The sequence below is a fragment of the Phalangium opilio genome, unplaced genomic scaffold, assembly GCF_054372755.1.
Source record: "Phalangium opilio isolate 3A_F unplaced genomic scaffold, DU_Popi_V2 ptg000031l_1, whole genome shotgun sequence".
NCBI lineage: Eukaryota > Metazoa > Arthropoda > Arachnida > Opiliones > Phalangiidae > Phalangium > Phalangium opilio.
The window spans coordinates 11,777,258-11,802,061 of record NW_028324158.1 but is presented as its reverse complement, the minus strand read 5'-3'; the positions used below and the strand labels follow the sequence as shown (position 1 = coordinate 11,802,061).

The following is a 24,804-nucleotide window of genomic DNA, read 5'->3' as shown; positions in this document are numbered from 1 at the left end:
AGAACGCTAAAGTCTAGAAGGGGAAGAAGACGTTTCATTCTTTTTTTAACAGAGAAAAACACGGTAGTAGACGCCTCGAATTCGGCACGAATTTGAACCAAAATAATCGAATATTTCTCTCTATTTCTACTCTAGACGAAACACAATGGTCATACGTTACATATTCTAGGAATATAACATATAGGAAACAATTCAGTACAAGGCTATATACCTAAACGACCATTAAGGCGTCGAAAAATAGACTGTGCATGAGCTATAGGGGGGGGGAAGTAATAAGCGACCCTGGCTGACCAATCCACTGGCCACAAACAATCTTGGTTACCATGGAAACCGCGGATATACCTCGTACCTTACTCCGACCTTATCCCATATAGAATTTACTGTACGGAGTGGGGACAACGTTTTACTTCTAATTATTAGCTTTAAAAGTTCAGGTACATTGCGTAAATCGTGTAGTACTCACTACTTGAATGGCCCGAATACGTAGTAGAGCCGTGGATATTTGAGGTACATGGTTTGGAAAGGATAATTTGGGGAACGAAACAACTATGTTTATTCATAACATCGTTTCTTCAACAATGAACAATGATTCCTGGAAAAATTGGTGGGACCTTTTGGTGCGAGATGGCTCGTGGAACCTAACTATTACTTCAAGGAACCCTGCCCTGACTTGGCGGGAATATTTGGCGCGAGGTTATTCTACACGAGTTCGACGATATATCCCAATTCCCATGCGGATATCAAGATGGACAAGCGGACTTTGAGTTTTTTAGAACGCCCTTTTTTTAGCTGGACTTTACCATAGGTATGTCCGAGAGAGAGAGAGAAAGCTTAGTGAAGTGTGGAGTTGAAACGAATTCAAATTAAGTCGGCACGGTTTGATAGGAAGGGGCGAATCAGTCAAAATGTAAAGCTCAGCGGCGCTACCCAGTCGACAGGACCTCGCTCTCTATTTCCGTTTCACGGGAAATAAGACTTTTAGTCCAGAGTTTTTCTATACACTGAGATTTTTTTTACCCATGGGGTTTGAATTTTCTGACGAGGGCTTGTAACTATAGCTGCATTTTGGGATTTGTGGTCAAGTTTTGATTTTTTTTGGCCTACTTGAAATAAATACCAATAGAACATTCCATTACTTATAGAAGAGAAGCAAACACAACAGGGGCGGGGAGGTCACCTTTGACCTTATTATTAGGTTATTTCCCAAGGGTCAAGAAGCATGTACCGCTAGAGGCAGTGCGAATTGCCTAGCCTCTCACGTGTGTCTCCATCTGGCGTTGCATCTTAATTTGAGCGGGGAAATAACCTAACATGGCGGCCTTCCGTCCCTGTGTGTTTTTGGTTTCCCCGCAATGGTCTATACAGGGAAAGTCATATTACCGTCCTCTACCCCAAAAGCACTGTAGAAATAATGGTAGATATTCAATCTTTATTACGTTGAAACAATCCCGAGCCTTGGTATCCTCACTTATCACACCTTGTTCATCTGACCCATGACTTTCACCATGAAATCGGTATAGAAATAGACTTAATTCATATTAAAACCTCAACAGAACTTAAAATTTTTCTAAATTTTAATAAGCCATAATTAAAAACTTAGGGGTGGGTTATTAAAACTTCATGTCATATTAGCCTTAATAAATAGGCACGCTATTGCATGGGACATTATAAAAAAAGGGTTAAAATCGATGACGAGGGCTTTTCCAATTGTGCATGACGAAAAAGTTCAAGTGTTGAGAGCACGAGAGGGAAATTTCGTTTTATATTTTTTATTTCACTTCTTTATTTGAAGTTAAGGACCCGAATAAGCGCGTGGCGTTCGAACTCGACATAAAAGTGCACGCGCTGCGTACTCGAAAAAAGGTATTAAAAAAAACCTTTCAAATATAAAAATAGGAAGGACAAAAAAGTACATTTGCTTTTCGTGACTAAACGCGAATCATTCTCGATAAACAATCTTCAAAATCTAAAAGACTCAATTATAATACTTGAAAAACATCAAAAACCTTTCAGAACCTTTGTAAGTAATACGTGAAACACACGCAATTTTGTCGTATGACCTTAGAGTCACCTCTATTTTAACATTCTTTGACACTATAAAGGTCTGTTCAGACGATACAACTATTTGATTTATTTAGATGAGTCAACTTGAGTTGAGTAAACTAATTCTAACTTATGAACAGAAGTCTGACAAGTTTAATAACCAACTTTGAGTCAAAAGTTGTACCGTCTGAAAAGGCCTTAACTAGTTGAAAATAATTAAGAGAGATTATTGCAAACTACTACACGATCTGTAAATCACTTTAAAAGTGAAATACCTGAAGCTATCTGAAAGGAAAAACTAGAAAAAAGAAAGGAAAACCAGAAGTTCAATTTCGAGAAAACAATACGTATAATAAAACAAGGGGGCTTCAATTGTTAATAGTCCATTTTCAAGAAAATAAAAGAAAACCAACCCAAAATCAAATCAACGAAGACCCCAAAGGGTGCTAAAACAGTTTCCTTTCCCATCTCGCCATCCATCGACATACCTAGAACATATTTAAAGACCTAAGAACGTTGGAATCTAGAGTCATCTTGGGTTACACCATGAGCTCACTTTTTCACTGGGCCAGGTTAAAGTGCAATGCACCAAGGAGCGCACCAGGAATAAATACCTAAGACTAAGAGCACAATGTGCCCCTCAGTCCAATGAAGGTTCTCAAGATATATAAGAGTTCTATTTCACATATAAAAGGGCCCAAGCACTTTCCGCGGGAACCCGTCTAGTGATGTCCAAGTTACAAGTAGAGTAACTAGTCTTTTCGGGCCAATAAGCCTGGAGCATTTAATCTGTTGTGTCCTCAGAAAGTCCCCCCCTACCAAATATCTTTTTTATTTCGTCGTCTAGGCTTGGGTGCCAAATGGATTTCTCCTATATAGTATAGGACTAGCTTTTTCCCTTTTATTGATAGGACCCAATCTAAGATGATACCGTAGCCAAAGCCGGAAAGGTTGCTGTATATTAAGGGATAGATTTACCTTTGTTTCTAGTATATTCTCATGATGAAAAATTTATGTACGCCGGGGCGTATTACCGACTCGGCAACTTTGGGAACATATTCGTGGTGGAAGTTTGAATTAAGGCGAAAAGCTGACTGCTATTTCTAATAAAGAAGAACGAGTGATATTGTCAAATTATTGTTGGTATAGCCTTTGAGTACCTTTTTGGTTCTATATTCAAACTAAATCACGGCGCTAAAGGACTACAATCGTGGAGCATTATAGTTTTCACAAAAAACATTCATTATTTAAAAAAAATAATTCTATGGATCAGTTCATATTTTTTCAGATGTTAGGGGGATTAGGGCTAGATACGTTAAAAATAAATGGTCACGTGTGTTAGCAGACGATTTTTTTAGATCAGGTTATATAGAGATAGTGCGCGGACAAGTGTTGCCAGTCATTTGTGACTGGTGCAATTCAAACGCTATCTACAAGAGACAGACTGAAAAGATTGTAGCTATAATTAGGTTCGATTCAATAAGTAATCATTCATTGCCAAACTTGCAGGAGATAACTGGCAACCATGAAGGTTAAATAAAGTTTAATTTAAAAACGGGGTTGAGAAAATTTCTCTAACTACTTTAGTTTTCATATGAAACATTTTGAAGACAATTTACTAACTCACAAGTTCAAAGAAAACAAAAACAGCATTGACAACTAAGTAACTACAAGTTAATTCAACATAAACACAGGCTTGTAAAATTGGGCCCAGCCTATCCCCTAATGCACGGGGTTGACTACGAACGGACAATGCATCGCATTTTTACCTCTCCGAGTGACGTATGTCACGGAGAGGTTCTAATTTCGACGTGTCTGTCTGTGTGTGTGTGTGTGTGTCTGTCTGTTGTTATTGACTTACACCCCAGGGGACCGCGTTCGCAGTTTGCAAACCGGAGCAAACGTGTTCTCAATTTCCGGAAATTTCGAAAATTGTATTACACTTACAGGCTATTACTCCATTGCCTGTCTAACACCAGTCTGTACACACTGGCTTCTAATCACCACCATCTTGTGGTCATTGTCCATCCCACATGGACACCAGTCTGTACATACTGGCTTCTAATCACCTCCATCTTCTGGTCATTGTCCATCCCACATGGACACCAGTCTGGACATACATACTGGCTTCTAATCACCACCATCTTCTGGTCTTTGTTTTTGTCCATCCCACATGGACGCCAGTCTCTACACCTGGCTTCTAACACCACCATCTTCTGGTCTTTGTTTTTGTCCATCCTACATGGACACCAGTCTGTACACCTGGCTTCTAACACCACCATCTTCTGGTCTTTGTTCTTGTCCATCCCACATGGACACCAGTCTGTACACCTGGCTTCTACTCCATCGTTATCGTTTGGTTTAAGACATTCGCGGCGATCAGCTAGGGTTACGAGAAACGTCTAGCCTCCCTAAGGTGGGATCGGCCACCAAAGGTTTTCGCAATTGCGGTTGTTCTTGCTTTGAACTGTATTTCGACACCCTTATATACTACCTATTTGTGTAAGGCAAAGCAACCGGCGTATGCTTCATTTCAAACGCCAATATTAGTCAAGTCTCTCAAGAATGTTTAATTGTTCTTTATCAAAACGATGTAACGTTCAATAAGGCGAACAACTAACGAAGAAAATATATTATAATAGCTATAATTATATTTATTATATTTATTTTAGTATTTAAAGTAATCTTGTCTCTCAAAACAAAATTAATACGGAAAGGGTAAAACAGCAGTCTATGTGTTTGTCTGTGTGTGTCCGTCCGTTGTTACACTAGTGCTTCGCGTTAGCAGTTCGCCTTGTGTTGATGTGGAAAGAAATTCTACAAAACCTTAATATTTGGTTTTTTCATAATGTAAAATTAATATATGGAAATATTTTTCGTAATTTCGATGCCTTTAGTAGTTTTGTAGCTTTAAAGCTCTGTTTCATTTTGATATCCCAAGAATATTTTTTTATAATTATTATTTGAAATGGATGTTTATATATTACTTAAGCTATACTACATCTGTTTATAGCATAATCCTTTCGTTTTTGATAACAAGAAGAACTCTGCTATGTCGGTCAAATGAACTTTTATTTGTCAATAGGCCTAGTGAACCCAAAAGTAAACGCTTGGGTTTGGTTTTCGTTTCTGTAATGCAGTGACATTAACGGTTCAGAGTGGGCCGAAAGTTAAATACACTTTTAAATAATCAGGCTTAGATTATATAGTTGAATAAAGCATCATGGTGAAAATCTAGGCGGCGTTCAGCAGAGCTCAGCGATGTTAGCAATGTCATACAGAAAGGGATTTTGTTTTTGAATTTTGACGTCACAGCGCTCAGCGCTGAGCCAGCGCGGTCACCAAAGAAAATAGACTGGTTTTTGGATAACGTGACGTAAAACGCGTAGTTCTCAGCTTGGCGGTAAAAACATGGAGGTACTATTACAAATAGCTCTTGCTGATTCTGATGGGACTATACCTATTTAATTGGCGTGAAACCAGTTGATCACGCGAGAATTTTAAGAGACATGTTAGTCTTTCTAATTTTAATTATAAAAGTTGTTTTATCTATCTCTATAAATATGTTATCATACAATTTTTGTTAAGCCTTGGTACCTTGCACGCTTTATTGCACTAGCGTAATTTTTAAAACACCGATGACCGGAGAAAAGCGTTCAGCAAAGCTATGACGACAGAGCTCACCGGTTAACGTTTTCCAAAATCCGCTGTCTTTTTTGGTGAGCTCTGCTGAAGGCAGCGCAGATCAGTGAAAGGTCTGATCGTAATCGGATTCTAGCTTCGTGTTTTCATGCGTTATATGGTGCGCAATTACTTTCAGTGCGTGTAGCCACAAATAAGCTTTAGTGTTATGTAACGTTAACAGTCATGTTGACAAATTAAGAAAATCGTCGAGTTGAAACGAGAGGATAGTGTTTACACCGCAACCCTGTTGTGAATCTGGCTTTGAACATAGACGGTATACAGTTGAGGAGTAGAAAATTGGGCTTAAAGGGGCTAACCGGACCTCTCCCGAGGCAGTCTACCTTTAGGGACGGGGGAAAACACTCAGCTTTTTGGCTATAGGGAGTGGCGCCACTGTCGCGGCGGGGCGCTAGGCATTATGCTTCGCAACAGTTTGACCCCGCAAGCCTCCGGTGGCGCCCTTTAACAAGCACGTAAAGGTAATATCACTCCAAAGTTTTATCTCTTCATTTCCCGTTTTTCCCCCATCGGATGATTTTAATGTGTACAAGTATATCCTTATTGGATGTAAAATGTCGTCTGATTTACAGTATATTCGCTATGCTTTGTATACCTCTTTAATATTTCATAAAATTAACTTCAGTATTTGTTCATAAAAAAAGAAACATTTCCATATCTGGGTAAATAAGTTTGTAAGTAGGCCTCCTCTTGACTCGGAGAGGTAATATTTTGGTTTTCCCAACTTGTTATATTCGTCTTGGGCTGCCCCGTGAGATTCGCTTCACCTGTCTGACCGACAGTGACCGTATACTGACAAAAGGGGCTGACCATTGGGGTGGAGGAACGAGCATTACGTGCGGGGGAGTACGAAAAAGAATGATAGCCTACTATCCAATCCCCCGTCTCCCCCCTCTCTCCACATCTATTCCCATACCTTCTGTCCACCACTTAATGACCATACCGGGAACCTGGGGAAAAATAGACCATTTTGATTGAAACCTTGCGCGTCATCATGTCATACCGGAGTAGAATTTAGAATAAGGCAACCGAGGGGTAAAACACTACACTTTCCCTCAAGGGGTTGGAGAAATTTACTCCCATAGATCTCTATCGGCTCCCAACTTCAATTCAGTGTTACCAGACCCTCTGCGAGTTAGCCAAGTACTGATACATACTAAACTACCAGCCTTTCTCCTATCATAACTGGGAAAACACAGACGATTTTCATAAATTAGCGTTACCCTCGACTATCATTTAATCTCATCGAAGTAGTCTATGTTGTTCCTCCCTCTGTTATGTCCCATGCATGCACCGTCTATGTCCGATTCGGAGAAACTACATAGCGCTCGGGTTTTATTGGTTCCTCCATTCAACTCTTTTTGTTTTTTGGTGGATGAGTTTGTCTCGACAACTGAATGACAATGAGGTTTGGTTTGTATATAGTTTGAATTTGTATCGTACCATAAAAGGGGGCAGTAACTTGACCTTTATATCATCTAAATTTCAAAACCTTTCCTATAACAAAAGGGTTAAATGTCCCACTCCACATCTCGACATCTAGTCAAAAACAGTTGCTCGTTTGTGTATTTTTGAGCGGGCAATGAGATGATTCTCTTGTTGAATTTATACGACGCAAATAGAAAAACAAATAGTACGCGACGGTGATTACGTATTTCCGGAAATAAAGGCGGGGTTCTTTCCAGGGTTTCCCCTGACCGTCTAAAGTCACTTTCCAGACCAATTTCTTTATATAAAATCCTTACGATTACTTTTTTTAACACCGTAGCACCTTTCTTTTGTTGAGTTTCTGTTTCATTAATCCCTAATTCCTAATACAAGCTTAAATAATGCTTCAAGGGCAGTTTACAAAAAACTATTTTTATCGCTACGCAGTATAACAAAACGTATCAATCCGCTTCATCTTTTACTATACTCCAAACTAGCCCCAAAGACAGGAACAAAACTATAACTTTGCAAAAATAATTCACGCTATACTCAATATCAGTCTTAGAAACCCATACACACTCCTTATAAACCTTAGTAAAACTAGTTCTTTCTCAACTTGCAAACAAATATGAGATGAAAGAGAAGCCATAGATTGGCATTTATAAAAGTTGGTAGTATATTTTTGATTCAACCCTTTAGGCAAATGTAACTTAAGAATTGTTTAGCTATTTGAAGAGGGCCAATAACTTGTCCAATTTCAAACTAAAACAGGAGCCTATCTTGATGAAAAGCTCCTCTAATAGCTAAACAACCCTGTATCAAAACTATACTCAATTCTAAAAAACACACATAAATGAAGACTTACAATTCAAATATTGTCCATGGAATCAAAGAGATACAAGAGAAGCCGTTGATATTTATTTCGCGCCTTAAAAAGTCCCGACGCAACAGATATTTGAATTAAACTCGGCTCGATTATCTTATTTTTCGCGTTCGATCGTTTATTTCCCGCCTATTTTTATTTATTTTTCCCGCCAAATTATAATACATTGGAATACGCAACTTTTAACGCGTTTTTCCTTGTTATTTTCATACAAAACCGCTCTTTCACGAAACTCAAATTATAACGTCAACAAACACCTTATTAACACGGTGAGATCGTGGATAATAATTGGTTAAAGTCTACCTTGTGATCTCGAGTACATTATTTTTTGGAAGGCGCGCGCGTTTCGGGAGCGACTCGAAAACACACCTGACGAAAACGCGGGAAAGTGTGTTATGTGTCGCGTGCGTCTAAATAGCAGACGAAAAAGTTTAAAACGCGATTTCCGAGTTCCGACTATATACTTGGTTCTTTCCCCCCCGGCACGCGCGCGGTGAGCAGCTTCTACGAGCGTGTTCTGCTATATTCTACGCTTTCTATATTCTATCGATTTTTGGAGGGCGCGAGTGGCCAAAACAATGAAGGCTTTTGATTGGATAGCTAACGAAGGTGGATTAAAGCTAGCGGGATTATATTGTAAAAGTCACCGTGTATTTTTTTTAATATGTAGAAAGGATTGACATTTCATGTTTTTTTATATGATAATATAAATTAGAAGTTCATAATTTGAAGAGGAAACATTTGCTCTCTAAAGATGATTGAGAGAAAATGCATATCTCACCATAAAATGGCGGCAAATGTGTCGTCTGCTTAGTTATGAACATCTATTAAAGTTCATTTGACGGCAGACAAGTGTTGCCGGTCATTTGAGGCTCGTGCAATTCAACCGTTATCTACAACAGATATATATTTTAATAAAAAGCTTGTAGAGTTCAGTTCGATTCAATTCCAAAAAACCTGTATGCAGGGGATGCTCGCACAAATTACTGGTTAAAGTTAAGAACGGGGGGGGGGTGGAAATTTCTCTAGCCCCTTTAGTGCACATTATTTATTAGCAATTCACCATTGAAAGTTATCTAATCGAGGACGAAGTTACACAGACGACTTAAGTCAAGTGTCACCATGAGCTCTAACTATTTTGAACTGAAATAACCAAAACAAATTCCACGGTTAAAATGTGTCATAATTGACCTAATTAAGGTCATTATAAACTTGTCTATAATTCTTGAACACCCTCCCGGTCCGGTGTGCATACAGCTAATTAAACAATAGTTATTTTCAACTATAAACAGGATTTCAGCTGTCTCGTATTGTTGTTCTAGAGAACAAACCAGGCTTTACTTCGAGTTCATAATGAACTTCTAAATTTTGTTAAATATATATTGTATTCCTGAGTTACGAGATTTCTTAGGTAAAGACAATTAACCCTTTGCGCCCATACCGTACCACGTTATCCACCCCCGAAATATTTATACATTGAACGCGAAATTGCAACGGCAAGAAATTCACGCGGCAAAAAGAATCTCGGATAAAGAAAGTTAAACGGTGCGGCAAGAATACAAATGGCTTCTTAATACTAAAACAATGTCTTTAAAACGGTTTTCTTTTATCTTTGTTTCCAACCGAAAACTATAGTGTGTACAGATAAAGCAAAAACCTACCCTTGCCCCAAAAACGCGTACCTTCATTGATGAGATGGTTTAGAACGATTAAAACACAGCCTGGAAACCATTGCAGTCACGTGGTGCTCCAAAAAAAGGCTGGTAGTACCGAAGCACAGTTAAAACATATTGCCACAAAGGACACCGTTTAAGAACTATCCTTAGCCATCTCATCTACATCATATCTCTTTTCCCAAATCCCACAATTTTCTATGAACCTATCCCTATCTCTCTGAGATTTCCTCGGACCCTTATAAAGATCACAGATGTGCAAATGGTAAAAGCGCGTGATCCTTTGTTCGAATGATCATATTATCCGCCCCTTCTAAGGTTCCTTTTTTTTCTTTTTTTTTACAATAGAGAATTTTCTAGGAGGGGGCTAAAGGTTGGTTCATATTTTTATCACAAATCCCCGCGAGAGAGGTTAAAACTGTATATACACAGTTTACACACAAAGGGCGGCTTTGTGTTTGATTTAATTGACGGTAAAAATAAAGTTCGTGCTGCTGAGGCTGCTGTAGACGGGGCGAAATTGTAATTCGTTCATTTAAAATTCAAATTAACTTTAGGGTCATTGGGTTTAGAATTAGATTGGAACCAACGTTATGAGGCTGAAAAGCCAAATTTGGTTTAAAAGTTGAGACAAGGTGGTCAACACTAAACTAGGGGCATGAGGATATTTGCATAGACATACTAATAGTTTGTCACAATGTTTTTCTCATAGTTTGGGACTATTCTAAAGGTTTTCCCATGTTTCGGGAATATTTTATGATTTGTGACGGTTAAAAGGGTTATTTTATTATTTGTGACTGTTTGAAAAGATTATAATGATTCATGAGCAATTTTCAAAGTCTGTGACAATTTTCAAGGTCATATATGAGCTGTGACAACTTTCAAGGGCTTCCCCATACTTCTTTTAAAACCCATCTGACGAAAGAACTTGTCCCACTCACAGCTCATCGATTTATTCCTAATATTTACATTTCACTTAAAATCTGAAAAATCTAAATGTTTTACTACCTAAATATTTAAACTAAACTAAATAAAAACAGCATTATTTCGATAATTGTATAAACGTCCATTCATAGTTGGTATAATAACCACTACAAGGCGCTTTGAAGTTGGCCAGGTTTATAGACGGCGTTAGCGTCGCAACGCGTCCGCCATAGATAGAGAGGGATGCGGGCGCTGACTGTAATTTGACTCTATTAATATCTACGGGAAAATAACGAGGAGTGCCGATACCCTAACCTCGAAGAGATATTTTAATACCTGCCGGGAATCTTTGAATACACGTGGGATGTTATTCTTCATTTCAAACAGATTTATGCTATAAAATAATTACTGTAGCATGTATTACCAATCAAACCTCTAATTAAATGTATTAAAAACGAGACCCTAATCACGGCAGGCCTACTTTTCGACCATTGATGAAAGCTAATCCATTATCAATTTTATACAACCAAGGCTTACCGTTTTATCTAATTATTAACGCTAAATTTAACCGTTATAATAATGTAAAAGGTACTTACAGGTAGATAGATCATCGTAGAAGACTTCTTCAATCATTAAACACGACTTCATTTTAAATTAATATTAATTACTTCTAACACCGACACGAGACCCACGCCGCAAACACGTTTCACTTTGAACAAAGGAACTTGAAAGATGCTTGAAAGACTAAAGCAGACGAAGCCTAGGCTGGAAATAAGGCGGTAGGGCTGGACAGATGTAAAGTTTAAGAATAAAATTTTACATATACACTAGTTACAGTAGCAATTATTAATTTAAAATTAATAAATTCTTGGTTTCCACCATGGTTAATAGAAGAAATTGTTTAGAAAATTAATCTATAGAATTCTTGTCATACCTAATTTGCATAATTTGAACACCGTAATCGGGGTTAAAAAAACTATTAAGATCTTAGAAACTCTTTTCAACCCACTCGTGTGATCTTTAAGCATAATCAATCGTAATTACGCACCTTTTCGTTGACGTGTTTCCAGTATCTCCGGTCAATAGTTCAGCCTTGTTACTATAGCAACCTTGTAAGGGTCTGACTCGAGAAACGCACGTGTTACCATCGAAATGGTCCATTGCGAGAGAGAGCGCGTGCGCTTCTCGAACACGACGATCTTGTAAGGTTTCCTTTAACAAGAATGTATAACGCAACTGCTTCTGAATCGAAACGAATCCACTTAGATAAATCTAAGGGGAAAGCAAGCCACTTTATTTTCACGTTTAGTCTGTGGTCCACTTACCAAAACCAAGGACACAGTCAAAGCTAAAGGCAAAACATCATGAAATAGCCCTATCAACGTAGTTTACCCTTTGCCATAAGTTAAACAAGTCTTCTCTAAGTTTTTAGCAATGACTCTCGACTTGAAATGACCAAACTGGACCAATACTTAAGACCTTACCATTTACAGATCTAGATAGGTTTTTAAATCATAGTTCAAAGGTTATCCAGAGCATACAGTAAACACGCTCTCAGGTCCATAAGTAGTTTATTAATTGCTTGGACTAGATTTTAAATTAAAGAAGTTGGAGTTACTGGTCCTGGGCACCAGTTAAATAATTGGGAATCTATGGGAAAACTAATTGAGCACCAGTCCTAAGTACCGGTTTACTATTGAGGAGTCGCTTTGAAGATATCCTCTTTTCCCAGACTAAATGGTAAACGCCGTTAGAAACTTATATGAGAAAACTTTACATATGCTTAACTGATCAATAAAATTCCACGGAGTTAGGCATTCTCTCTTATCAGCTATACATATCCTTGTTCGTATAAAATCCACGTTGCCCACCTGAACAAGGCAAGGATGGGCTGAAAGAGTGGGCAGGCCGGGTAGTAGGATAAGTGGGGGGGGGGGGAGTAGAGAGAATGTTAGTGTAACATCGAACGGACATCGTTGCCTCGGAGCTAGAGAGCCTGGGATATCTCCGGGACTCCGGGATTACTCCCAACATAGAGTTAGAGGAGAACGGAGCTGCTCGAAGCATCGCCGGGAAAAAAGGGTTAGATATTGTCTCCGGATGAGGGAAGAAGAAACGGTTAGGGAAAACAGAGAAGAAAAACTGCAACAACAGGAGGAGACAAGACTATCAGCTTACCACGGATGGCTTTCTATCGATCAGCGCAAAAACCGTCTAATAGTCCGTGATTGTAAAATAATGCAGTTTAAAAATTATCGAGAAGTTATGGGTTCGATTTGCGATTCGAAAACGATACTAGATTTAATTCATTTAACTCACGAATTAACTTCAACGAAATTGTCTAAGGTAAGTCTAATTTAATTTACTTAATTTAAAAATTAAATAACTTAAGTCGTTAACGGTTAATTATTTTAAGTAATCTACTAGCTATAGTTGCTCAGCAGTTGCTAGCCTGCAGGTAGGGAGGGTATGCACAAATACATTACTGATAATGGCTTCAAGCTCAATGTTGACGCGCTCAAATTAAGATACGCTATCAATTATTACTTGATTTCGAGAATATATAGAGGAGTCGGACAATAGAAGCGAAATTTGTATGTGAACCAAAAATGTGCAATGTTTAAGTTTCAGATTCGGACAAATCCGACTTTTTGGAATCACAAAAATATAATGTACATTTAACCCCAAATTTAACAGAATATCCGACACCTCGCGTCCAGTTAAATTAATTCCATTTTGGTATTGAAGTATAGGCTAGTCAAGGTCCGGTTCGACATTTGACGAAAATGTGTTGTATTTATTGTATAATTATTAATTTAAATAAGAATTAAATTAAAAATAGCCTTGGATTTTGGCAAAAAACAATAAATTGTTGCTTCGTAAAAAGGACAACACGATAAAAACGACACAATTTCGACCAAATCAAAATTGATATAAAAATTATACCATTTTCAACCCATCCTCCCAAACCCCGAAAACAAAAAGAACAATTTTTTGTCTGTCCACAATATTAAAGCCAATACATTAAAAGGCAGGTAGTACGGGGGCAGATATAACAACGACATCACAGTGTCTCATGGTCCGTACCTTTCCCTCAATTACATTTAACCCAACGGACAGCGATATCAGAGAAAATCCGCAACACAAGTGAATTCCCCGATATAACTTGTAGCTGTGTAGGTTTAGTTCTTATCGGGCTATTTTGTACGAGGAGAAAAAATTAATAGAGATATCTTATAGAGGAGAATAGAGGAAACATGTAGACGAAGCTTAAACTTTTAAGCATCTAACCTATTACAAGGGATGTCGCTAACAACTGTACCGCCATGTTTGATGGGGGGTTGCCCAGAAATGCATGGAGATGTGATCGAAAGAGGATGGGGATTTGTTGAGTTTTATTTTTTTCCTCCTCCTTTATGGTTTGACCTAGATATGTGCCAGTTTTCTAGGCTAGGGTACTTTAAAAACTTGCTTTTTTATGGTCATCGTAGCAGTTTTGGGAAAATGGATTGAGATTATTTGGAAAAAGCAGTTTTCTCCATTTCTAGATATATGAGCGGCTTCATCCGAATTATGTTTGATTGAATCGCCGCGACACTTAAATTTTATATTCCTTACATCGCGTGATTTAAAGAATTTATGGGATCAATTGCGCCTCAAAAAGAGGCAAAAGTCAAAGTGCTTCGAGAATGGTTCATCCATCCCTTTTTCCCTCAAAATGGCGGAGACTTTCAATTGAAAGTGCATTGAGGGGAGACATCCAATTTTGGTTAGATAGGGTTCAGACAAAAAGTGATATCTAGTTTATTAGGGAGAAGGTATAAGATTCCTAAGTATTCGAGCGCCATAGTCCCAGTCCCCCTTACAGAGGGCTATTTCACAGCCTCTCCTCAGTCGGAAAATACGTAATTTTCGTCATTCGCGTCGCCCTGACGTTAAGTTTTCAAGAACCAATGAGATGCTGGTTGTAATTTGGAGGCGGGGATTAACTCAGGACCTACGTTTGGACTGGAGATAAAGCTGGAAATGTGGCGAATTTATACTTTCTCCCTAATAAACTAGATATCACTTCTTGGTTGAAGTTGGTTCTGATGTTTATCAGATAAGTTTATCACCCCTTTGCCAGACATAGTAGCATTTGGCATGGAGTCGGGTATCTAGAGAAGCAGTCCAAGAAAGGTGATACCAAAACAGACGCATTTGTGTATCCCTTTACCTTAGAAAATTAATGATACATCTCCCCTTTAATGCCACCCAACATAGCTTTGTTTCTAATTTATAAGAGAAAATGTTTCAAACCATAATGAAACGGTTGAGAAAAGTAAAAAAGGACAAAAATAAAGTCCCATGGGTGCGATTAACTAGAACCGAGGTAGAAATTGTCCCAGCCAACGTAGTTGTATAGACATTAAGTCTAACTAGGCTTAGCAATATATAGGTTACTACCGCATCAGTATTATTCTGGGGCCCTAAACCAGATTATTAGCGAAGAGACAGGAATAGAGCTTGGGTTCGCTCATTAACGAAGCAACCCCATTAAAAGAATGACGGGGGATGGGGAGAAGAGTGGAGAGAGAGAGAGACCACCATCCTCTGTAAGGATTCAAATTAAAGCGGACCAAAAATAGTGGGCGGTATGGGCGGTCTAACGGGTAACGACACAACTATACGATATACTGGTCCAACCAGAGTTTGCAATAAGTAAAAGGTTTAAATTAATAGATGAGATGGTTTAGATGATCACTGAACCCAATTCGAACCCAAAAACCCAACTATTAAAAACATTTTTCATAGTTGGATATTTTTCACGATGGTTTTTGAATTATATGGTATGCATTAATTATAACACGTATGTTCCATAAGTATGACACTACCCATACTTCTTAATGCTAAGAGACTTGCAGCTCGAGCTAGTTCGAGAGATTTTAGTTTTGCAGTCCATTTTAAAATTTAGTCTGTACTGAGCCTTTGACAGCACCTCACCAGGCGTCACTTTACCTCGAATCTAAGACCTACCTCACTCACTTCATGACAAGCTCCAGTTTGTAACCAGTGACAAACTTATATATGGAACATATCTAATGGTTATAAACATCTCATCTATTAATTTATAAGAGACTGCGTTGAACTCTCAGATTGAATGGTTGTAGGGTGTGTGTTGCCGTTTCCTGAAGGTACCAGCAACATTAGAGAAGTTTAGTGAAAGGATATCCTTCTGGAAACGTTATCGAATTGCTTGCCACGAAGTAAAAGCAGTAAGCCTAAAGTAGGAGGAACTTTTCCCGACAGCGTTTACACCAAGCTAAATGAAGGGTTTATTTTCGTGTCCCGCTGGCTGCTTTCTATGACGTTGCCGGGAAACTTGTATTAGGCCTAGATGTAACGTGGATTAACAGAATACTACGACAAAAGCCAAGGCTTAATGTCACAGCGGTTATAACAATTACCGTAACATTATTATGGGGAAAGCAAAAACAACAAAACTGAAAGTTATTCTTCGCAAAGGGTTAATATTTAATCTAGAAAGAAGGAGTCAGCAAGCTTAAAGCGAGAGAGAGAGAGAGAGAGAGAGAGGAGAGAGAGAGAGAGAGAGAGAGGAGAGAGAGCGAGAGAGAGGAGAGAGAGATGGGAGGAAACCCGCCTACGAAATCAAACTACATATAAATATAGGAAAGGGGTCTATCGGCGTTTTATTCGAGGCGAAATTGGGTCAGGACCAGTGGGGCGTCGGTTGACCCGCATTCCGTCGAATATATAGTTAGTATAGTGTGTGAGTTTAGGGCGTTGACCACTTCCCTAACATTATTGATAGGAGGGGTTAAGGGTCAATTATTATTAGATTATCCGTATCAAGTTGCTGTTGGACTTAAAGTCTTTAGAACACGACATCCTATAGTCGACAGACAAGTTCAGGGAACAATAGCAATTAAGAAAAGAAAAAAGATCAGCCTCCAACCATACTTGGAGGGTTTCTTTCAGTAAAAGGAATTAAGGTCGCCCAAGGTAAAGTAAAGCCACGTGCAAAGGAAACGGCAGCTCTCCATCTTTGAGTGCATTAAGCTTCCTTTGAAGATAACGTTACTTGCCAACTCTCTATAGAGTTTCGCTAGAACCTTCCAAGAAATTGATTTAGTTTTACAAGGGGTACGTGTCTCTATAAGTTATTCACGTCCCTGTCTTCCGCCTTCTTGGGTAATAAAGCTAGTAAACGGACCTTATCGGAACGAGTTCCGGGAATTATAGACCAAAAGGATGTACTCGTTTTCAAATTTATCTACCGCAACCGGCGGCAGCGGCGGCGAGTTTCGCGATTTTCGGATAATTTGAACTTTACAAGGGCTGGCGTCGCTTCTCATCGTAATAATTTGCATAATTATACGAGATAGCCCTAATTTAAAATTTCATTCAATTGTTAAGCCTAACCAGGAGACAAGGCTACTGCCATTAAGCCTAAACCGTGTCAGAAAGATACTTCATCCTAAATGAAGCTAAGCCTAATTATTACCCATAGAATGAAAGAGATGTTTAATAAATAAGTCCTTTCCTTACTAAGCCTAAACCCATGCCTAAACCCTTGGAGATAAAGCCTAAATATAGAAAGAGCTGTTAGAAATAAAATTAACTTTCGTTGCTAAGCCTAACCTAAAGAGAAAATAAATGATTTTTAATTAGAACGTTTTTCTAATACCTTTTTTAAAATAGAAACCTTAAGCCCCTACGCGTTGGCTTCTCCCTGAGCATCGATGTGTAGCGTGGTAAACAGTTCTACAGGGGTTGTATTGAAAATACATTATTTATTTCCCCCTAAATGTTGGCTTACCCTCAAGAGTTTCTAAACTGAAAACTGTATTTTTAACCGAGCAAAGCTTTTGATACTAAAAATACCCGATGTAAATCCCTTAATAAGCGTGAGTTATGAACTTGGTTGGGATGCACTAGACCTCGTAACCTAGCAGAAAGAGGGGATAAAAAAGAACTCGAGAGAGAGGTTTATCTAAAAATAGCTGGGTCGATTTCCAGAGGATGTGGAGAGGAGAAAGATTGGGGGTAAAAGGGATCGAATGATGGCGAAGGAAATTGACACGTTGATAAAGTCCGCCCCCCTCCCTACCACAAAATATTCTGATCTCGCTGCTGCAATTGACGGACGGTTACGTCCACGAAGGAAGTGCAGGACACGGGAGGTTTATCTCATATTATCCAAAGGGTCATACTTCATTATATGAAAGGAACTATGGGAATATCCTATTCAACCCCGAGGCTAGTTAGTTATCTGACTTCTTTATCCCCTTTGGAAACGAATAGTTGTCATTTTATCACTTTTAAGTTTCATTGTAAGCTATGAATAATACTATTGGAATTGATGAAGTGAGCTTGGATAAGAGTGCATTGGCTCAGCATTAAGTCTTAATTACGTTTGGCGAATTTTAATTCAAAATGCATGCGCTTACTTGATGTAGGATTGGGTTCTGGCTCGGCTGGAACAACTATCATGATCGGTGAGGCACGAGGTTTGCCCGTGGCCTTCCCCGTTGACACTCTGGCGTCACCAATCTCGGACGGCGCGGCCACTGACCATATCATCGAGGGCGTCATTATACTAATCGTCTCCGTGGCCGTTGTGGCCTCCAATGTCGTGGTCATCGCCACCATCGTAACTAACCCAGCCCCCAAAGAAGCCATCGACTTCTATGTCCTCTCGGTGGCCATGGCTGACCTCTTAGGGGGCGCCTTTGTCCTGCCCCTTTCCGTCTACCCAGCCGTAGTCCAAGAATGGGTCTACGGCGACTTCCTGTGTCGACTCAGCGGTTACGTCACCATTACGCTATGGAGCGTTAACGTTTACACCTTCATGTGGATCGCCGTCGATCGGTACTTGGCTGTTCGCAAACCGTCGCGATACGACACGCTGCAAACTCGCACGAGATGTCAATGTTGGATGGTCTTCACTTGGATAACCGCCATGTTTCTGTGTTGCCCGCCGCTTCTCGGCTTTTCGAGGTAGGCAAGCTACTAATAGTGATAGTTTTAAAGTTCATGGCGCGGTAAGTTCCTTGAACTTTAACCCTATCACGTCGCTGGCTTACCTCTCTCGCCATTCTTCATAATTTTATCTCACGATAAAGGGGACAATTCTATCAAGACGGTTACGTGTGTTTATTAGACTTGGGGAGTACGCTCCCATACAGCGTGACGTTAGCCATACTGATCTTGGCGCCAAGTTTCATTACGATCGGCTACACGTACGGCTACATCTTTTCGACGATACGTCGTCTGAAACGGTGCACCAGTAAAGAAGATCGGGAATACGCCGCAGCCGTCCATGAGAATTTGGCCAATCCGGACCACCTGATGGCCTTCGTGCTTATCCTCGTCTTCTGGATCTCTTGGATCCCCTGGTTCACCCTTAGCCTCTACGAAAAGTTATCGGGAGAGAATATCGAGTCGCACAGCTTACACTTTTGTCTCTTGTGGTTGGGTATCGCCGACTGTTTGTGGAAACCGGTTATCTACGTTACCATGAGTCCTAAATTTAGGATCGGTTTGAAGATGTTTTGTTTGTCGCTATGCTGCAAGTCCAAAGCCAGAAGACATTTGATTATCTGACAAATGAGAGAGTTGGGTGACCTCATCTAGATCCCTTACTAATTAACTAACCCTCGCCTTAGTCCAACCCTTTATAGAGATTTTAGACTCTATAGGGTATAGTTAGAAATAGTTCTAATAGATCCATAGGTTAGTTAAGAGGCAATGGTTAAAAAAGTACGATCTGGTTGGTTGTTTGGACTTGGCATAAAAATCACGATTTTGTATCGTATAAATTAGCTAGATGAGGTACTTCATTTCCAAAAACAATTCAATGTTTCCTTCAATCATATTTCTTATGATTTAACGAATCTAAGAGATATTTATATTCCCTAAGAAACTCAACCTTAAAAAAGATAATTAATGTTTCCCTAAATCTATTTCCCTAATCAAATTTCATTCAAGCCCAATGAAATATTTTCTTAGAAACATTTCCCAAATCTTAATATTTCAAATATTCATACATTTTTCCTTGAAATCAAAATCGTCTGATATCCCGGAACCGTGAAAGATTATATAATAAATTATATTATAAAAATACATATCCTAATAAATAAATTAATTACATATCGAGTTTAAACTTAGTTTAAACCCTATAGTTTATTTAATTTAATAAAATTAAATCCCCAAATTAAGCTTAAATCACACCTTATAATTAATAATAAAATGGTCACTCAACTCTATGGATTAAAAAAACAATTAAAAATAAACTATATATAAAAATAATTAAATTACAATACATCAATTGAAAAGTGATATTTTTAAGTTAAAATGAAGATACTCATAGACTTGTCGGATCGGTGAAGGAGAATGATTCCAATTAAATTAATTAATTATTAAGTTTAATGTCAATTTTAACCAAGAGAAACCGAAGAACTCTTAAGTTAAAACGCGCGAAGAGATAAATAAGTCTTTTTCTAAATATAAATAAATAACTAAATAATCGTCCAAAATTAAATGTGATTTACCCCGATTCTATAAAAAAATCTGTGGTTTCGAGGATTATTATAGTATATAAAAAATTATATATATATATATATATATTTCATGTTTAAATAGTGATTAAGAGAAAATTTTTACAAGTAGATTACTAAGTAAGGTCAGAAGTAAATAAATCCGAAGTTATATTTACAAAAACGTTCTTTATGGAGACGTACTATATTTATTAACTTCGGTCTTATTTACTTACGGTGTAAGGGCAAAATATTTTGAAACTAAATGTTTAAAAAGAAAGAAAAACACACTACTACTGCCAAACGTGTACTGTTACGTTTTGTTTTAGATTCAAGATAAAATGGTGTAATGTAGGGTTACGTTTGACACTTCTTAGGAGTGGCATATTTTATAGTTATAATTAGTTAAATTATAACTATTTCGTCGTGTCCATATATAAGTAAATATATATAGCTTAATTTGTTCTAGCAAAACGTTAAGAACTTAAAACTTCCTTGACAAAAATTTAAATGTCAAAAATAAGATAAAATCTGTGGTAAATAACATTTGTAAAAGCATTTTTAGGGAGTATTTTATATATGTTAGATGTTGTAGAGTATTAGCGTGGTATAAACGCTTGAAGATTAAACGTAACTGCTAAGAAATAAGACAAATTAGGTCAAAAACGGTCTATAAATAAAAATTTAAAATGAAACATTTTTACAAAAATTAACATAATTATCTTAGTTATGGACCGATTCTGACCTAATTTGTCTCATATTGAAGCTGAAATTGAGCTCTACAATTATACTTAACAAGATTTAAAATTTAATTAAAAAACTAAGGGTAATCTTTAAGCATTTATAAAAATATAGAAAATATTTTTCTTTGCATTTATATAAACTCATTCCAGTACAAATGAAAAAGCTCAGTGAGATCTATTTAGAATTATATTAAGACTGCGTTTATATGAAACATTGTAAATTTATCGTGTTATTACCAACATGGGGTCCTCGAACCTGTAAAAACGTTGCGAAAGACCACCCCATATGCTAAAATTTATCAAGTTTTATAAAAACACAGTTAAGCTATCAGATACTTCAGTTCGTATTTAATATAAACTATATGTTAATTGTCAAATTAAATGTCGCTAAATTAAAAAAAAACTAATGTTAAATGAAATAACTATTCTAAATGTTTAACTATATCATAAATGGCGCTTGGTATAATGTTAAATTTATCAAACTAATTACTAAATATCAACCAACTAAAATCTCAAAAAAAAAATAACCTACTTAAATTAATTTGCATTAGTTTAAAACTGAAAATAATTAAAATTTGAAAACTAATATTACCATATCATCTAAAAAATTCAAATGATAATTAATAATAATTTAAAATAACATTAAATCCATAAAATGAGCTTCTAATTACAGGGCACAAATATCAGTAGATTACCTACCATATATCTGTTCATTTGTGCTGGGGTAATACAGTGAAAGGCAGGGAACAGAGAAATAAAGACGTATTTTTCTAATTCCCTCCCTTGGCCTTTATTACCTCTTCCGCATTGAACGGATTATAAATAATATAAAAATCATTAGCATCAGGGTCGGCGTTATGAAAATTAAATAACGGGTCCTCATTAAGACACCCCCCCCTCCCTAGCAGGTAATTTTGCCCCTTTTGACCCCCCCCCCCTTCCTTAAACGCCGGCCCTGATTAGCATAAGTCAATCATAAAATATAGGAAACAACCTATTAGATTAATATAAACAAATAAATAAAAATAGCCTGCCTTATTTTTGCATAAATAAACAACAACAAAAAAAGTCTAGCTATAGTTTAGAGAAAACAAAAAAAAAAAAAATAGCGATAATTTCGTTAAAATTAAAACTAATTGCTCAAAAAAAATAAGAAAAGAAATTAAAATACTAAAAACAGAATTTAATACGTATGTAGGAGCTGAAAACGATATTGTAACTATTTTGTACCGTTTACAAATAAAATAAACACGAGATAAAATAAATAAAATAAAAAAATTCGCGATTGTGTTGCAAATAAAAAAAATAAATGTATAATTATAATTAGCTGCAAATAATTATCTAAATATTAAGACGTAAGTTTAATTAGTGTTTTTCGTAAATAATTTTATTGAAAATAAAATCAAGGAAACAATAGACTAATAAACAATTAAACAAACTTCAAAAAAAAAACTCCGACTTTATTCCGTAAAAATCAATTCTACAAAACTAAATTAAAATTTCTGAATAAAGAAATAAAATAAAAATGAACAATTTATTTTAGGTTTTTTTACGTAATTTTTATTACCGTATATAAAAATTTTTTTAGATACAAAAAAGACGAAAAAAAAAGAAGTGTTTGAAAAACAAAGTGTCGACGTGAAAAGAACAATTTACGTGTGATTGTTGAAACAAAACCAAAATGAAAAAAAAAAAAAAGGTCATACAATTAAATGTGAGACAATACATCATCAAGAGCTTGTTGATATAAAAATCTTGTTATTAAAACTAGTAAGTGCGTAAAATTAAACAAGTGTCAATTTCTTCATCCGCACAGAATTATTTCACAAATAAAACATTTTTCTTAGAATAATACATAAGGACATCAGAGAAATTCTCCGCTTTTTACAAACGTAACGAAAAAATCTGAAATTGAACGATTCAGAACATAAAATTTATTTCGAGATTATTTTTATTTTAGACTGACATTTTTTCTCATGTTAATAATTAATTATGAATTATTTTTGAGAGACGGAGATAATTTCAGTAGTAAAGTGTAAGTGATACGATAATTTCTACATGGTTTTATTTTGCAGTAAAGAAACATTTCTAAAAATATTTATATTGAAGACTTAATTGAATTATAAAAAAAACTAAAACAGATAGATATCACTTACACTATAATTAAATTTAATTATGTAATTTAAAAATCATCCATGTCAAATTTTGAATCCATTTTTTATATACCCTTTAGGAACAGTGGAATACTAATTGTTTGATAAAATTGATTAATTTCTTTACAGATCCGTATTATGAAACAAGCTACTTTGAAACAAATCATCGATGCAGGAATTTCTCATCATTTGATGTTTAATGGATGTACTACCAGTTGCGTTCAGTTCTAAAAGCCGTTTATTTCGTTCCTCATCCATTTCGTTAGTAGCAACAATTACTGGCATATCAATTGAGACGGGTTGTGGCGGAGTAACTTCAACCTTTTTAGCTCGACGTAAAATATTTGGGACTCTTCTAGCAGCTGGAATTTGACGATACATCATAACCCTTTTCTGAATTTGATCCTGTTGAGTTTGTAATTTCTCTTGATCGTTACGTTCACCCTGAGGTTTGGCAACTGGATTAAACCTAGCGGCTGACGCCATTCGTTTAGATCTAGCCACTAAACGATTCGATGATTGCGCAGCGTTACTTGTCGCGAAGTTATTCCCGTTAGATCTGTGATTGGCTTCCAAGTTCAGTAAATTGAAATCGCGTCTTCTGTGGTGTTTATAGAGACGAGTCGTGAATGCGCTGCGTTTATATTTCCTTTTTGGAACATAGTCGGGGTTGATATCCTCTTGAGAAATGAACTGCTTCATTTTTCTAGTCAATTCCGCTGGTTTAAAAACTCCCAAATCAAAGTCATCGTTACGCTCGGTATTTTTGTCCATTACTTTAGAGTTACCACTTTTGGCGTTTAAGATCATCGAAGCTTTTGACGAATTATGATGTGATTTATGTAGTTTGTTCTTATTGAAGTGGCTATGAGACGAGGTTCTCTGATGCGCGTGTTTATAATCGTGTTTAGAATGTTTTACGACATCCGCACTGCTACGTCGTCTAGGTTTAGGGACTTGTTGTGGTTTTTGTTGTTGTGGTGGTGGTTGGGTTTCTTTAGAAGTTGAGGGTTTTTCCAGAAGATTTTTCTCATTTTCGGGAACTTTTTTAACAGGGACTTTAAGCGCTCCTAGACCAGTCAAATTAAATAGGGCTCCCAAAAACTTTATGCCAGCTTCCAAAGCTTCGAGTTTCGTTTTAGTAACTAAATGAGATTGAGCTTCTTTCTCTTTATACTTTTGTTCGAGTTGAAGAAATTGCTCGGCAAGTCGCGCATCGTCTTCACTATCATCTTCGCTACTAGACGAATAATTCGCTCTCCTTTTACGTTTACCATTTTGACGACCATCAAAGGTGTGTCCATTCTCCAATAATCTTATATCTTCAATGGGATCAAGAAAAAGACCCTTGGGTCCGTAACTGCGACATCCCAACTTATAAAGATGAGCTTCAGCAACTCTTATCTGTTCTTCAGTGAATTCAAGTTCCGGTTGTTGTTGTTCTTCACCTTGAACCTCATCTATGTGTTCTACTTTCGCATCGTCTACACTTTCATCTTTAATTTTATCATTCTCCGGTACTTTAACATTATTTTTCGCATCTTGTTCTTCAACTTCCTGTTTTACAATCACCTCTCCTTGTTCCACAACATTGTGTTTCTCATTTTCGCGTTCCACATCCTGTTTTTCACCTTCATCCTGATCAACATCCTCCATTTCATCTTCCTCATCTTCTAACACCTTTGGTTCTAAATCCTGCAGTTCAACACTCGGTTG

At 37.1% G+C, this 24,804-nt stretch overlaps 2 protein-coding genes across 4 annotated transcripts in view; one reads left to right on the top strand and one right to left on the bottom strand.

Moving 5' to 3' along the window:
- Positions 1 to 11,374, bottom strand: part of gogo (thrombospondin-1 like protein golden goal) — a 49,188-nt gene extending 37,814 nt beyond the window's left edge. The window contains exon 1 of one of the 2 annotated variants that reach the window (XM_089870205.1): positions 11,250 to 11,374. The gene's annotated coding sequence lies outside the window, so the exon portion shown is untranslated. Of the gene's footprint in view, positions 1 to 8,038; positions 8,456 to 11,249 lie in introns of those variants that run through there. The other variant, XM_089870204.1, reaches the window with a different exon arrangement.
- A 1,248-nt stretch (positions 11,375 to 12,622) lies between these two features.
- Positions 12,623 to 19,356, top strand: DopEcR (G-protein coupled receptor DopEcR). Of its 2 annotated transcripts, XM_089870834.1 has the most exons (3): positions 12,623 to 12,999; positions 18,114 to 18,654; positions 18,780 to 19,356. In XM_089870834.1, the coding sequence occupies exons 2-3, from the start codon at positions 18,146 to 18,148 to the stop codon at positions 19,258 to 19,260; spliced, it is 990 nt and encodes a 329-aa protein (XP_089726960.1). In that variant the 5' UTR covers positions 12,623 to 12,999; positions 18,114 to 18,145; the 3' UTR covers positions 19,261 to 19,356. The 2 variants fall into 2 exon arrangements, with proteins under 2 accessions (XP_089726960.1, XP_089726959.1); XM_089870833.1 differs by lacking the exon at positions 12,623 to 12,999 and having other exon boundaries at positions 18,055 to 18,654.
- The last annotated feature ends 5,448 nt before the right edge of the window (positions 19,357 to 24,804 follow it).

What these genes read in the sequence shown, in the direction of transcription:
- DopEcR (XM_089870833.1), top strand. Translation starts at nt 18,095, where the DNA reads ATGCGCTTACTTGATGTAGGATTGGGTTCTGGCTCGGCTGGAACAACT. An exon ending in CCGCTTCTCGGCTTTTCGAG is followed by an intron (nt 18,655 to 18,779) that starts GTAGGCAAGCTA and finishes CTCACGATAAAG; the next exon opens with GGGACAATTCTATCAAGACG.